A 16,919-nucleotide genomic window follows, 5' to 3' on the forward strand; every position below is an offset into this window, starting at 1 on the left:
TTGGTAGCTTCGGAAAAGTAGAATTGGGCCACCCCATGGAAGAGAATACGAAAGGGTCCATGGAACGAATAACCGTGCAAACCTGGATAAGCTAGGCCTAGTGAAGGGAGAAGAAACTGTACCCCAAGATGATTTCCAAAGAAAAAGACGCTGTCCATCAACAAGGCGTTTTTTTTGTCTCGGTGGGTGTTGGGGAGCGTATTGACTGATACTGTGCGTGCTTTGGTGATTAAATGTCAGAAATGATGTATTATAAAATCCTACAATTGGAGAAAAGCATACCTGCAATTATCACATTGTCCTCCAGCCCATTGACTTCTTTCACCGAACTAGAAGCACTTTTTTCTAAGTAATCAACGGCTTGCTCAGAAATTAATGAAGCTTCAGGAAGGAATGCCTTGTTTATCCAGTAAGACAATCTATGATAAAATACCATATCGTGTCGAAGTTCAACAAGCCCGCGTGCCCGTGGACCGGTTTCAGTACGAAGAGGTTCCGGAAGATTGGGTTCAGGTTCGGATTTCCAATGGTCCCCGTGGCCCTGTAGCTCTTCTTTCTTGATATCATGGGTGGAACATTTGATGGTTTTGTCTGCAGCACCTGCAGAGAGAGGCTAAATTGGAAGCTCTTAGTCCAGTCTCATTTTGGAGAGTTAAGATCATGAACTTACACTTCCCAAGCCATATCCATAAGCTTGATAGGAGACTGTTGATTTTTTGGCCCCCTCGCCTGCACGTACCTCCCCCTTGGTATCCAAAGAAAGAGGCAAAGTAGAAACTGGGAACTGATTAGACATATGACTGGACCGTATTACACTGTCTTCATTGCTTTGAAGCACGTTGTCTACCACAAATCAATCCAATCGCTCCCTGGCCCTAACCTGAGAAACCAACATGGTCAGCCCACGTATAATTCAAACATGTAAGTTGGGCAGCATGGATTATACTAACATCACGAGGGACATGCAAGCTCTTTGTTGATTGCGGCTTTGGAGGGAGGCCTACCCCAATACATATTCCCCCCTCATCAATAAGAATGACCATTACGTCACCAGGTAGGACCTCACACTTATCCTCAGAGGAAATTGAGTGCTTGATTACATCGATGTAGGTGGGATATCGGAGACAGAACGGCTTTTTTACAGTTGGATTGGCTTGTTGATTTTTGTGGTAAACTTGCATCCGATGTTCAACCAATTTTGCAGCACCAACCAACTGACTTTGTAAGGTTGTTTTGGGTGGAAAATCTTCATCATATGTCTTTCGGATCATCCTGACAATCTTCTGGATAGAATTGGACCTCCCGAACTCTTGCATCAAGAAAACAGCATGTAAGTCGAAATCAACTACTTTCCTGGTGGCTCGCATATGTTGAGAGTGGAGAAATCCAATTGCTTGGGAATTCAACGAGTCCGTATTCAGGTAATCCGATCCCCGCTTCAGATCTTCAATTTTGAAGACCTCGCCTTCATCCATACTAAGCCAAACAAATCATTATCAGCCCTCCATATCTGCTGGGATTGCGTTGGCAGGAGTCAAACATGGCAGAGTCTTCGCGACAATGCCTCAGTAGCCCCACAATGTGATGGCAGGCGAGCTTCGCGTTCAAACCCACCATCACACAGCACCAATGCAATCCGGCATGAAAAAAAAAGTGAGGTTTGGGGTGAGGATGTGGGGTTGACTTACTTTTGAGCCATTTGAGTTTTTGGTGGATAGTAATATTTTGTACCGTCTGGCAAAAGGGACAAAAATCACAAGGTCAATTCTACCCTGTGTTTTTGGAAAGGGTGAAAGGGGGGGTTAGTTAGCGTGGAAAAAAAGGAGTTGTTAGCTTGTGTGCAGGGTGGGAATGGTTCGGGGTGGCCATGGGAGCAGTGTGTGCAGGAAGATAGGCGTCAGGAGAAGATGCCGGGGCAGCAAGGCGCGAGCTCTGTGAGCGGAGAGGATCGCAGCAATGGCTGTTGAGGTTGGAGGCGCGGAGATTGGCAGACCGGTTAGACTACATGGTTCGCTGGCGGGCCATTGCAGCAATTGGCGGGTGCTTTCTTTGTGCTGGGGGGATGGAGACATGTTGAGCAACTTGGGTTTGGAGGTCCTGATGGACACAAACGGCCGGGTCTTCACTGGGGATGGTACAGACAGAGGACGAGTCAGCTCTGGTGTTGAGATTGGTGGAGGGGGAAAGCAAAGAAGGGGAGTACTCGCGAAGGGGAAGCAAATGAGTGGAGTCCTCGCAGGAGTTAGAGTCCTGCTGATGATGCAGTGCTAGTGTGCGAGCATGCTGAGAAGCTATCTGCTGGGAGATATGCTCGAGGGTCGGGCAATCAGGAAGACCAATCAAGAATGATCAACAGCCCGCTGACAGTTGGAATTGGAGAAACTGATGTACAAGCACCAGTAGCATCCCGGCAGCCTGAAGTTCGTCAGAGCGCCCCAAGTTTGTCGGAGCGAAGGAGGCCCTTAAACAACTGTTGAATGCTGACCAGCGCCGATTTGAACGATCACAATGTGTATGAGCAGGACAGACGATGGCGGTTGATTTGGGGGTTGGCGGCCAAGGGGCGACCTTCCGAATCATATGTTGTTGGGGCTTTGATCGCTTCATGTCAAAATTGTTGTCTCCGATTAAAAGAAAGCTGGCCCCAAGTCTCAAGCCGCAAGGGTAGAAGTGTCGTCTCCGTGGTCCTTCTCGATGACCCACCTCCATCGGACGGGGCACCCATCGCCAGCCAACAGTCCTGCTGTCGTTGAAAACGAGGCTATGGTCCTTATCAGTCGCTCGGCGTTTGTCATTGCGGCCTTCATGGGGAGATTGAGCCGGGCACCCATCGCCAGCCAACAGTCCTGCTGTCGTTGAAAACGAGGCTACCGTCCTTATCAGTCGCTCGGCGTTTGTCATCGCGGCCTTCATGGGGAGATTGAGCCGGGCACCCATCGCCTGCCAACAGTCCTGCCTTCCTTGAAAACAAGGCTACGGTCCTTATCAGTCACTCGGCGTTTGTCATTGCGGCCTTCATGGGGAGATTGAGCCCGTCCATCTTCTGTCGGAACTGATTGGTCGTCTGCTGGAGCTGTAGTATCTAGATGAAAATCTTGTGATAAAATGGAACTTACTGGGTTTGGCGAAGCTGATTTTCTGGAAGTGGAGTCGGAATTGGCCAGTTGGGCACTGGGCGAGTGACTTAACAAGGGGGGGGTTGAATTTTGCGACCCTTTTTTTACAAGGCATATGCCTCGTAAATCAGATGCTTTGTAAAATTATCACAAACCGTGAGGGATTTGTAATTTTACAAGTGTCCCGTCATTTTTGACTTCATTGTAAAACCACGATTGTAAAACATGCCTTGTTCATTTTCCGGCTGGCGCACTGAAATATAATTTTACAAGGGATTTCCTCACAAGGCTTTCCCTTGCAAAAAAAATCATGTGCAAAAATGCATGTGAGGCGTAATAAATCAAAATTTACAAGCCTTTCCTTACATGTGATCTTTGCGGCATTCACAAGGGTTGTGGAAATCCCATCAGAGGGAGCAAGATGTGAATTTCACAAGCCATATCACTATTTACAATGCATAATTGCCAACCAGAAAACAGGAAGAAAAAATCGACTGTTCAAACATTGAGACAGCCAAATTAATCTAAAGTCAAGCCTTACCATACCTCCTCAACATTTGGTAGCTTTGCGGGTGCTCGATCGAGTGGCCGAGCGTTTGGGCTCGAGGGTCTTCTTCGTCTTCTTCTCCACTTTGCTGGGAAGTTCAGTTTCTTTGATCTTCGACTCTTCAATCGTCTGTTGCTGATTGCTGGTCTTCCCGAGTTTCAATCGTATCTTAAACTCGCCCGACGCTTTTCGTTTGAGCTCAACCGGCTTTTCCGCTCCAGAGGGAGCGCCAAAAGTCGCTTTGGCCGCTGCAGATGGAGCACAAATGGTTGCTTGAGCCGCTCCAGATGGAGGGATTGCAGTTGCTTGAGATGGCTTGAGCTTTGTAGGTCGCCACTTTTTTGTTGGAGCAGGGGCGACCTCCGTGGCATTTGAAATCGTTAACGTGGGTAGCGGCTTTTTGGCTCCAGAGGGAGCGCCAACAGTCGATTTGGCTGCTCCCGACGGAGCACCAATGGTCGCATGAGCCGCTCCAGATGGAGGGATTGCAGTTGCTTCACATGGCTTGCGCTTTTTAGTTCGCCGCTTCTGTGTTGGAGCAGGGGCAACCTCCGTGACATTCGAAGTCGTTACCTTGGGTACTGGCATGTCCGCGGCCACCATCTTTTGCTGATCATCATTTTCCGCATCATCTTCAATGGTTGGGATCAGTGAGTTCGGTGAAGTGTTGAGGAGCATGCCCAGATGGGCAAATGGCATCGATCCAGGCGCCTCTTTGTTGTCACGAGCGATCTTTGCAATGCTATCGGAGACAAACTCCTCCTCGCTTGAGTTCCACGGTCGTGAGTAGAACACCCAGCTCGTGCTGGGTGCGCGTCCAGCAATTGCGCTATTATCTGGACTGATCAGCCTTCCAATACCACCATTCGCGCGATCGTCGTGCATCCATACACCTGAGATGCCGCCGACATTCTTGAGCATCTTGCACCAGTAATGCGAGCCGTTCCAGAAGCCACGAGAGAAGAGGGTGTATTTGACCCCATGGAAATCCAAGTAGAGGGGAAAATCTAATCCCGACATGAAAGATTGCTGCTCCTCTGACCTTTTCTGCTCGCCTTCGTCGAAGATTGTTGAAACCTGAACAAACAAGTACAAGTGTTGCGGTGCCCCCCCATTCTCGACACTCAATACCGACTTTTCAAAGATGTGGTGAGGTTCTTCTGGCTCCTTTGTCGAAGCGCACAACTTGCAGCAAAGTCCAGAAACGGAGGCGATTCCTTCCGTGGCCCAAGTTGTAATTAAATGTTGGACCAGACAAGGCTCCATATTGGCCGCTTGAAAAGTTTCCCTCTGAATCCGCAGGACTGTTATATCTCGAATTCCACGAGGATGGGGCTGTTCAACGTCCGGCTGAGCTTCACATGTCGCTGTGCGGACTTCGGTTACCGTGAAGAGCTCTCGGGGAGGATAATCAACATTAGTTTTTTTCCGGATAAACGGATCGAGGAGCAAGTCGATGAATAGATCTGTCGAGCAATAGACACCGGCATTGAAACTACCAGGTGACAACTTGTTGGCAGTTGAATGGAGCGAATTTTGACCGTTTGTCAGCATGGACCGGATTTGACCGGTTAAAGTTAATTCCCAGGTGCTCCGTGCATTGAAATGCTTGACGAGCGTGGTGAAAATGTCGTTCTTGAGGCCATTTGTCCCACGAAGCCAGAGAGGGTTGAACAGCGCATATAGGCTCTCGAGTCCGGCAGCCAACCAGCAGCGAAACTTCCTCGCTGGAGCATCGGATGCTGAGTAAGAGATATAGGTTGTCATCGAGTCCTTGATCAAATTCCGTGATCCTGGTGGCCGGCCTCCAGAATTCTTAGGGAGCAAGGCGGCGGTGGTGTCGGGAGCTTGACCATCGTTGAGCTCAGCTTTCTTGCGGTTGGCAGGATTGCGCTTCGGTGGTTTCTGCCAGCCAATCGAGATCGCTAGGTCTTGTTGAGTTTTGTTCTTTGCACCGTATTCGATCGCAACGCCTCTCATTACGGCATGCCAGTCGTCTTCAAGGGCCTTGACAAAAGCATAAAGCTCTGCCATGCCAACAATCAAACACTTCTTCCCTTCGCTGTCAACTCAAAGAAACCAGCGATGGTCAGTAGCCGGTAAAAATTGAACAAAGAGAGGATGAAACAAACCTGATCATGTAGTAGAGTCTATGCATACTCTCCTGCGCATTTGTGGTGTCAGGGAGATTGTCTTTGCCGTTTGCGGAGCTCGTGATCATGGCCCGTTTGGATGGGAAGAGCATAGCTTCAACATCAACCATTGTCCACCAATCTAACCATCGCTTTGTCTTTGGGAAAAGCCGCCGGAGCTCATCGATCTTCTGCTCGTGAGTTGGCTTACCTTCCTCAGGTAACACCAAGAGATCTAGGCAGAGTTTTTGAAATTGAGCCTGAAAAGTAAGAACAAGTCGTCAGGACAGTTGCTCAACACTGTGCAGATTGAAAAAGACACTCAAAAATTACCTCTTGTTCGGGTGGGACAACGGCCCGATTCCGTTTCACACGTGTGACTTGAGCTCGAAAATGCTTGTGGCATCCCTTCAACTTTGCAAGGGCCTGTTGACGGTCGGTAACACCAAAAACTTTCATGTAAGCCGATACAAATCCCTCCCTCTGAGCCAGAGAGAAATCGACCACTTGGCGGACAAGGGTCTCTCGATCGGAAACCGTAAAAGAGGGCCGAACAAACTGCTCAAAGAGCGTCGTAAAATGCGCCTGGTAATATTCGGCACTAAGACCTCGAATCCAGGAGAGTTGGACAGGGATCCAACGCGCAGTCTCCTCGCAGAACATTGAGGTAGACAGCAAGTAACCCGTCTCAAAAAGCCGGTAAGTAACATCAGACAAGAGGCCCCCGCTGTATACCTCGTTGTTGTGATCGCGGGAGACTAATCGTTCCTCCATCCACTTGGTCTGAAACGTAAAGTGTTCGATCCCTGGCTTGAAAGATACAGAACTGATCATAAGACCAACACTAGAATCCAAGCATCAGCTGTGAGCAATCTAGAAAATGGACTCGGGCTAGACTTACTAGTTCCATTGGAACATATCATGTAAGAACTTATCACCTAGCCCAGCGCCACCCTTGTCCGGGTTGATTCCAAGCTCAATGAGGATGAGCCGCCGGTGGTATCGCAGTCTATCACTGTTCACAAAAGCTTCATGGATTTTGGTGACACTTTCGAATGGGTTGAGAGGTGCAGTGGGCTTCCCTAGCTAAACAATACAAGGAAACTATCCATCAGGTTATGTTCTTCGAAGCTTTGGCAACAGCAGGGTTAGAATGAATCAAACAACTCACTTTGAGCTTGAAAGCACCTGCGCTGGGGTTCTTCTTCACTTCGTTTTTCAACTTTAGCTTTGAAAGGGGGTCCGGCTTCTTTGGAGATGGCCATGGGTGGTTGTGGGTGCCATGGTGACGGAGAATGGCCCATCCAGTTAGCATGTTTTCATCGAATCGGATCAGTGTGTTCTTGCAGGATTGATGTCCAACTTGCCCAGGACACTTTCTGGCAGAGCCAGGGCATTTTGGATCACTATTAATCACTATTTCAGCGCCAAAAAGAAGTGTGCTACTGAGAAAAGATGAAAAAAGACTGGCACTGCCAAGTAATCCTCAATTGCACCCTTGCCGGTTGGCGGAGATCCGACCCACTGGCAACCGGGCTGATTGCAGATCAAGGCGCCAAGACAATACATCCGCACACCTTTCCAGGATCTATCGGCTCGCCAATCAACACTTGTTGTCCTGGGGAATCCAACAAATCCAAAGTTGTGGACAGTCATCTCCGGAGTTTTCACAAAGATTGTCTTCCTGTTAGGATACAGTGGATATCCTTCGTCATCAAACCTGCAGTCATGATCAATAAATGTCTCTTCGAGTCCGGAAGGGGCAAAAAAGATTTTCCTTCCGTTTATTGGCTTGTTGTCGGGGTCTAGGGGCTCGGATAAATCATTGTGAACACTGCTGCCGTCTGACATGTTGGCGATAAAGAAGGAGAAAGAGGGTGGGTAGCGAAATGAGCGAGACTATTGAACAGTAATCAGCCAACGGGCAAAACAGAGAAGCTGGGGGGAGAGAAGGCAAAAAAAGGACGTACATACATGTGGACAGGAATCCAACGTGACCAAGGTGTTGAGGCGTGCAAAATTCGTGTATCATTGTGAATCGGTGTACTTTTCCGGGTGAATACAGCATTGTAAATCAAGGCTTGTAACCTGTCTCCCGTAAAAATAGATGTATGAGTTCAAATGTTGAAATTCCGAAGGTGGTGTCACAAGGTTTGTGAAACATCATGTGTAATATTAGGAAACCCCTCTGTACACAGTATATTTACATTGCATGTATTACAATGTATAATTTACAATGGCCGAGACAAGTCCAAAAGCCCCGTAAAATTATGTATTACCCCATAAATCCCATAAAATCCCAATGCATACCTTTCACAAGGATTATGTCTTGTGAAATAAGAATTGTAAAATTCTCGCACCCGCTTAACAAGTCTCCCCTGGGCGCAAGCACCTGCCCCGGCCCCCTTTTGCTTAGCCCCCAGGAGGAACTTTGTTGAGATCCACCAGCAAGTCTGGCTGAAAGGGAAAATGGTCCTTGTTTTTGAGAAAGGTCTAACAAGTCATGTAAATCCCAACATGAAATTATTGAATCCTTCATTCCTACTCGAAATCAAATTTGGCAATCATAAAGGTATAATCACTTCAAACAGCCATTTTTTGGGAAGAATTTCCCCTGAAGGGTGTTAACAAAAAACGGCCTGCTGGTTGTTATCATGCTTGTTGATTGAAGATGACTGTGGTGGGAGAGGGACAATCACCCCTTAGCAAGTCAATAACTCCCAGCAGCCTTACTGGTTATCTCTTGGAATAGCCCCCAGATTTTATATTGGGGGGCTGAAACTCATGATTTTAGTTGGCCTTTGCTATTTGCTATCTGTGAAACACAATTCACTTTTATGTTGTACCATAGATGCAAATTACTATTGTGCTTAATTGCACCTCCCTAAGATATTGTCTCCACTTATTCCCAACTTAAATTACTATGTTTTGGAAACATATTCCTTTACCTGTTAGGTCTTGACTGGTGCTGCTTTGACAACAGTGCATTTGGGAAAGTGGGAATTTGGTTGGATGGCAAAATCATTGGGCAGCTTTGATATTATGTCATTACTGTTATTTTTAAGAATAACTGGTTATTTCTGTGGAATTTTCATTTGACTTGCTCTGCTCCTCAAGATTGCACTTTGAAAAGTGGATTTTGGGTTGGAAAAATAATCAGAGCCTTTTCAAGTTGTTTCTCTAAATGTGATACCTGCTCTATAGAACAAAATCTTATCAACAGTTCCAAACTTAATCCCTACGCAAAATCCCTTGAAATTGCCAAGGCACACAATTATTGCACAATTTGCCTTTTTGCTTGAGAATACCTTCAGAAAAGGGCCTCTATTTCAAACTTCCTAGTAATAAATGATGGTAAAATTATTTTGAATTTTCACAACCTCCTTGACAAGATGTCCAAATGGGAATTTTATAAGTAGCTAAGCAGAAACTTCTCACCTCAATGATTGAAAAATTCATGGAAAAATGTGACCAGAATAAATTTCCCCATCAGAAACAGGCTTGTCAGAACAGTTCCTTCATGTTCAGAACAATTACTTCATGATGAAAAGTTATATGAACCAACAACTGTAAAAACAACTGGTATTGGCTTGATTCCAATGCTGTGGTAAATTTGCCTTGAATTTCACAATGAAAAGCTCCAAACTTGGCCCAGATAAGCCAACCATGGTGAAATCTGCTAACATTTAGCTTAGTGCAATTCCACTGGATCTTTGCTAATGCTACTGGTACAGGGCGCCAAAAAGCGCCTGTTAAGATGTGCTTCTGACAGTATTTTTGGTGTTTTTTGCTGATAATAAAACTGTAGGTTAGTGTAACACAGGAGCCTCACACCTTTGACAGTGCCCCCCTACTATAATTTTTGGTTTGTCCCAGACATAGGGAACTAGTGGGGACCTTTGATCCATGTGGGTTTCATCCAATTGCACATGTACTTGTGCAAATAATCAATTCCATTCAAGTACAACCAGGGTGCAAAAGCGTGCAGCAAGATCTGGATCTCTGATTCACTTGTACATGTAAGGGGGTTGCAGTGCCATTGCGTTCGTTGTTCAAGTGCTCAGGATGGGCAGCTCATTCAGTACTGTGAGAACAGAATGGCAGATTGCTGTGCCTGCAGAGTGTTGGACTTCCTTTTTTTTGAAGGGGGAAAGGGAAATATTTGCAATGCCAGTGTAAATATGTATATACATGTATTGGAATGGATTGGAATTCAAGCAAGTGCGGTCTTCTGGAACAAGTCTCCCACACATTATCTTCCAGATTTAACGGTAGCCTACAACCACAAAAATCAAGTCCACCAAATCTGTAAGTCGGTTTAACTTTCATTCATTCTTTGTTAAATCTTCATCTACTTGTTGACTTTTGTTGTTCTTCTGGTTTCTTGAAGGCAGGTAATTACAACCATTGAAGTCGGTTTTTGATGTTCGATATTATGGGAGAATAAATTTTAGGGGAGTGATCCGTGATCTAACATTCATAATTTGTTTTGTTTTGTGGATTTATCTAGTTCTGAGGTGATTGTCAAATGAGAGGATTCAGGGGGGAGGGGGGCAAGAAGCCACGAAAACACAAGAAGCCTAGAACGGAGAAGGGGAAAATTTTACTTCGAGAAACCGAGGAACAAAGCCGACAGTTTCTAACACCAGTCGAGGGAGATTCCAGTACCCCATCTCATCATCGAAATCAGCAAACAGCCTTGAACAATGACGAAACACCCAGCCATCAGACGGATTTCTATAGACAACCAGATGGAAAAGAAAATGAACAAATCGATCCTCAAGTACAGAGGCTCACTGATTACTTGCAGAGCCAAACCTACCGGAGAAGGAAGGAATTGGAGGAGAGAAACTGGGAAGATGTATATGATTCAATGTTTTCTTGCTTCTTTCAGTGTTCAGCTAAAACATCGACTTGGGGGAATCTTCAAAAATGGGATCACGACTGGAAATCACCCTGCACATGTGCCCAGAAGCGGAGGAGGTTTGTGGTACTTGTGGATATTTTAAGTTGAGTTCCGATTTCAGATTACAATCCAAGACCAACTCTGATTCAATTTTTTGAGAAATTTCAGCCCGAAAGGAGTCTGAAGTGGAATTTTGTCAATGCCAAAATGATCAAGTTCGACTGATACAGATGGGATACATTGGAGGATCCCCCATGTACCCCAAGACAGCTTTCTCTATTCGGCTTTTGCGACTTCACCACATCCTTTGGAAACATAGTGCAGTCGCAATGTCTCCTTTCTCCAAAGCCATTGACGAGTTTTTGGATGCACACAATCCTCTAATTTTAGTGCCAAATCGGAATGGAGAGTCCGATGTTTCCTTCAGTGTGAGTCGTTCTCCAGCAATACAATCTACATGATTTTATATGATCTAATATTTTTTTACTAGACCCGAGAGTGGAGGCGCACACTTTCTTCTGCGGTTGATGCTTTCAGGGAAATGATTTCGAGGGAGGAGACCATATCAGCTGAACTTCTTGGACCGCGACCAATCGATAAGATGGCTGACATATGTCCACCATGTTATGGCCCTCATGTTACTGGGAAAAGGGAAGATGAACCGGACTTCATTGCATGCATGGATGGCAACTTCCAGCATCGGAGACACCTAGCTGCAAGTATAGAAATACCAGGATCTCTGAAAACACCTAGCCTTTTTATAAATCCTGTAGAGGTATCCGAGATGAAAGCATCAATGGAAGGAGAATTACAAGCAGAACCAGAGACAGACAGGGTGGTGGGTTTATAACCTACTAATCATCTTATACTGCAGCTTTAATTCTTACTCATTTGCAACGCAGGATCCATGTACTCAGCAACACACTGCAGCAGACAATATCCGAAACCAGAATACCTGGAAGGAGTGCAACGATACCGGATTGTTTGGAATGGCTTGTAGACATGATCAGATGTTGCAAATGATCAACATTGTGAAGAGCGGTGAGAAGTGTGTAAAAATTGAACCAGTAATGAATTTATCTCATTTTTCTCACCCAAAGTTCGAAAATCTCATTCCAATATTCAGAGCGTATTACCCTATGACCATGATCAATAACCTGATTAATAAAACCAAACAACACCCGGAGCGGAGAAAGTTGGGAATCCTGTATGATATTGGCTGCAACATTGAAAAGGGAGTAATACGAGTATGTTTAAATTCATCTGTAAGGTGCAAACAATGTTTGGAAGCACTGATTGTGGTTTTTTGGAAGCGTCATCAATTTCCTGAAGAACAAGAACTAAACCTTTTAAAATTTGGGACAAGTGTTTTCCATGCGTATGTGCATGAGTGGTCTTGTCAACTGCAATATAATCCACGCTTGAATGAAGGTTGGGGAATGTCTGATGGAGAGGGTATGGAGAGAAACTGGGCATTTTTGTCGCCGTTAATCAGTCAGCTACGGTATTCTTCTGCAAATCACCGTCTTGGGGGACTAAATATTCGTCTGGTCCATCATAATGACATGGGAAAGATTAATTCAGGTGGGTATCAATTATTTCTCAGGGTGTGAACATGCCTGAACTAATTAAAATGCTGCCTCAGTCCGCCTTCTGTTAGAAAGAGGTAAAAATATTGAGCAGGTCATGAGGGATTCTCAGGATGTGTTGAGAGCTCTCGAGGCACGGACCGGCCACCAATTTGAATATTTCCAGACTCAATGGGAGCGCCAAAGGGAGATGCAATTATCTGCAATTGAGACTCCAACCGAAAAGGAAACCTGGGAACTAGTGGAGGAGCTGGTATTATTGGAGGATAAGCTTTGAGATGCACAGTGAGATCCCTTTGTCTTCCCCATAAGAAACCACAATTACAATTCTTTGGAAATCAAATTAATTCAACTCTACATATTTATTTAGTCAAGAAATGCTTGAACTTCGCCAGACTCGCAGGAGGAACAGGACCGATTCGCAGCTGAGACAGTTGGAGCAACTTCCTGATACGCTAGTCATGTTGGAACACCAGATTGAAATTATTGTGGATGAACTTGGTTCAGATTACTTTCATAACTTACCAGGAGGTTCTGGTCTGTAATTTTTACTTTCTTGAATCGAACAAAATAATTTGAAATTGACAATATACTTTCACCTCACCCAGATGCCCAGATAAAAGCTTTGATCAAATTGAAAATAAGCAAGTCCAAGCTTTATGAAGCCAAAGTGGGGGTTATTGAGATGCAAAAGCGGTGGGACCAACGACAATCAGGTAAGATTACATTAGATACCAGATTTTGGGCTGTCTGTCTGATGCTTTAAGTTAAATAAATTCACAGGAACACGAGTGCAAGCACGTTTCAAGAAACAAATGAATTCCAAGATGAATATTTTTTGTAAGAAATGGAACGCCTATAACAACCAAGCTATAAATTTCAACAACAAATTCTCCCCTCAACTTCCGCTAGCTACACCTGCTTTCGATGAAGTGAAACTTCTTGGAATAGAGAGTCCTTTTTGGAATACCAGTCAGCTTGATCATCCCAGTGAGCCATGGGCTGTTGATCCCGACACCCAAAGCGGAATTCAGGCATACCTTACTCTAACACATTGCCAGGACAAATTGCACCGGATCGCACGAGAGACCAGACAGGCATTGAAATGGGCTATTGCTAAGTGGAGAAACATGGAACAAATTCTTCAATATTTGCAAGTTGGTTAGTATCTTTTAATGAATATAATGTTAAATCACTCTTAAAATCTAAATTTATTTCTTGTTATGCTTCCAGAAAATCTAGAAACAGATGTCCTCAATGAAAGGCAACAATGGCTTCAAAACATCTGCTCCCAATTCAACTGCACCAGGCCAGTTTTGCAATCAGTCTTGGACAATCTGGCCAAAAAAAACTTCCGTCTTTGGCTGTCTTGGAACTCTCAGAGTCTGGAACTTTTGAAGTGGAGTAAGAGCTACCTGGATGTTTCCAAAGAAGCTGAAGCATCTCTAGAATATCAATGGGATTTAATAGTCATGCAATCCAAGGCAATGTGGGAGACACTTGTATCTGGGAACTCTGTCATGATGGAGTATGAAAGTGGAGAAGATCAACTAGAGGAGGATATGCTTGCTCAAGAACAAAATGATTTTTATGAACAGGATAACTTGTAATCATCATTTAATAGTATATAAATACCACATTGATCAATAATTACAATGTGAAAAATCAATCTATGAAACACAAACACAAGACATCCAAGCTAAAGATGAAATGATACATGATGCGCAGACATGATACATGATGCGCAGACATGATACATGATGCGCAGACATGATACATGATGCTTGCATCATGTATATGGTGTGCACCAACAGGATACATCATACATGATGCACAGACATGATACTTGAGCGCAGACATGATACATGATGCGCAGACATGATACATGATGCGCAGACATGATACATGATGTGCAGACATGATACATGATGTGCAGACATGATACATGATGTGCGGACATGATACATGATGCGCAGACGTAATACATGATGTGCAGACATGATAAATTATGCGCAGACATGATGATACATGATGCGCAGACATGATACATGATGTGTGCATACATGATGCACAGACATGATACATGTACATGATGCACAGACATGATTGCGCAGACATGATACATGATGCGCAGAGATGATACATGATGTGTGCATACATGATGCACAGACATGATACATGTACATGATGCACAGACATGATTGCGCAGACATGATACATGATGCGCAGAGATGATACATGATGTGCAGACATAATACATGATGTGCGGACATGATACATGATGCACAGACATGTCCATACAGGATGCACAGACATGATTGCCCAGACATGATACATGATGCGCAGACATGATACATGATGTGTGCATACATGATGCGCATACATGATACATGATGCACAGACATGATGCATGATGTGCAGACATGATACATGCTGCCCAGACATGATACATGATCCACAGACATTGTGTGCATCATATATGTGGTGTGCACAGACATGATACATGATGTGCAGACATGATACATGATGCACAGACATGGTACGTGATGCGCAGACATGATGATACATGATGCGCAGACATGATACATGATGTGTGGACATGATACATGATGCACAGACATGATGATACATGATGCGCAGACATGATACATGATGTGCGGACATGATACATGATGCGCAGACATGATGATACATGATGCGCAGACATGATACATGATGTGCGGACATGATACATGATGCGCAGACATGATGATACATGATGCGCAGACATGATACATGATGTGCGGACATGATACATGATGCGCAGACATGATACATGATGCGCAGACATAATACATGAGGTGCGGTCATGATAAATGATGCACAGACATGATGATACATGATGCGCAGACATGATGATACATGATGTGCAAACATGATACATGATGCTACATGATGTGCGGACATGATACATGATGCGCGGACATGATACATGATGCGCAGACATGATGATACATGATGCGCAGACATCATACATGATGCACAGACATAATACATGATGTGCAGACATGATACATGATGCACAGACATGGTACATGATGCACAGACATGATACATGATACCTGATGCAAGCATCATGTATATGGTGCGCACTGACATGAAATGTGATGGGCAGACATGTTGCAAGGTGCGCAGACATGATACATGATGCACAGACATGATACCTGATGTGCAGACATGATACATGATGCATGGACATGGCACATGTTTCATGATGGGCGGACATGATACACCATGCAGGATGCAATATGGCATGCGTGGAGGTGTTACAAGGTGTGCGCACACACTTTCAAGAGTGCGCCAACATGTCAAAGGGTGGGCAGAAATGTAAAAGGGTGCGCGCAAACAATTCAAAGAGTCAGTGGACATTTAAAGGGGTCCAAAGGGTGCGCGCGCACATTCTAAAGAGCACACAGACATGAAGCATGATTCAGCACGTATGTCAAAGAGTAAACAGACATGTAAAAGGGTACACAGACCTGTAAAAGGGTGGGCCCACATGTTACAGGGCGAAACCACATATTTTAAAGAGTGCGCAAACATGAACAGTGGTGCGCAGACATGTAGAAAGTGGTGTGCAGACATGTAAAAGAGTGCACACATGTTGGTGAATCATATAACATGTCTGTACATCATGTATCATGTCTGCGCACCCTTTAACATTTATGCAGGCACCCTATAACATGTCCACACATCAAATAACATGTCCACAAATCTTGTATCATCCCTGCAGCATGTCCGCGCATCACATATCATGTCTGCTTTCATGTCAATGTGTCACATGTCATGTCCGCAGATCACACATTGTGTCTGTGCAGGCTTTTATGTGTAGGGGCACTCTTTAAATGTGCTTGCACAACCTGTAACATGACCATCAATCACATATCATGTCCGCGCATTGTGTATCATATGTATCATGTCTGCTCATCATGGATTTCTGCAGGATGTAAAATTTTTGTGGGCTTTCAGTACCCCAGTGAGGGGGTATGATTTTTGTTAAAAAATTTTCATTTTTGGACAAAGTACATGCCTGACTCCCATTTCATGCAGCGGAATTACATTCCAACTCCCAAAAAAATATGATTTGGCAGTTGGAAAGTAATTTTTGGGAGTTGATTAGTTAAGCCCCTATGTATATTATGTATATATATACAGCAGACAGCCATTCAAGTGCCAGGGTTGTACAGCTTTGGCAGCCAGAAAATTCCTCCCTGCTGCCAAGGTCATACAACCTCTTTGACCAGAAGAATTCCTTCAGGTTGCCAGATATCAGCAACCAACCGGAAGGAAATACTCCTGATTGCAGATGTTATACAGCCTTGGCAAACAGAAGGAAGTCCTCCTGGTTGCAGAGGCTATACAGCCTTGGCAACCAGAATGAGACTCCTGGTTGCAGGCTATCCAACCTCTGCAACCAGAGGTTATACAGCCTCTGAAACCAGAGGGCAATATCCTTGGATTGTTTCATACCGCCAAAAATGGGGCACACACCTGCAGGTACCTGGGTGCCAGCCCTTTCTTCCCTGTGGGGTGCCAGTGCGCAAAATTTCCGGATTTTAAGGCTGGTACCCGTACTTGTTGGCAGGTACC

At 44.8% G+C, this 16,919-nt stretch overlaps 3 protein-coding genes across 3 annotated transcripts; 1 reads left to right on the plus strand and 2 right to left on the minus strand.

The window, feature by feature from the left end:
* Positions 1–853: 853 nt before the first annotated feature.
* PtA15_9A520 (uncharacterized protein) lies at positions 854–1,699 on the minus strand (the record flags this gene model as incomplete). Its single annotated transcript, XM_053172738.1, has 3 exons — positions 854–880; positions 951–1,476; positions 1,689–1,699. The coding sequence occupies 3 exons, from the start codon at positions 1,697–1,699 to the stop codon at positions 854–856; spliced, it is 564 nt and encodes a 187-aa protein (XP_053023948.1).
* Positions 1,700–2,001: 302 nt separating this feature from the next.
* PtA15_9A521 (uncharacterized protein) lies at positions 2,002–2,937 on the minus strand (the record flags this gene model as incomplete). Its single annotated transcript, XM_053172739.1, has 2 exons — positions 2,002–2,295; positions 2,392–2,937. 2 exons carry the CDS (start codon positions 2,935–2,937, stop codon positions 2,002–2,004), a joined length of 840 nt encoding a protein of 279 aa, XP_053023949.1.
* A 10,576-nt stretch (positions 2,938–13,513) lies between these two features.
* Positions 13,514–13,921, plus strand: PtA15_9A522 (uncharacterized protein; the record flags this gene model as incomplete). The annotated part of the gene is given in 2 exon segments (XM_053172740.1): positions 13,514–13,896; positions 13,915–13,921. 2 exon segments carry the CDS (start codon positions 13,514–13,516, stop codon positions 13,919–13,921), a joined length of 390 nt encoding a protein of 129 aa, XP_053023950.1.
* Between the last annotated feature and the right edge of the window lie 2,998 nt (positions 13,922–16,919).

The sequence above is a fragment of the Puccinia triticina genome, chromosome 9A (genome assembly GCF_026914185.1).
Source record: "Puccinia triticina chromosome 9A, complete sequence".
Taxonomy (NCBI): domain Eukaryota; kingdom Fungi; phylum Basidiomycota; class Pucciniomycetes; order Pucciniales; family Pucciniaceae; genus Puccinia; species Puccinia triticina.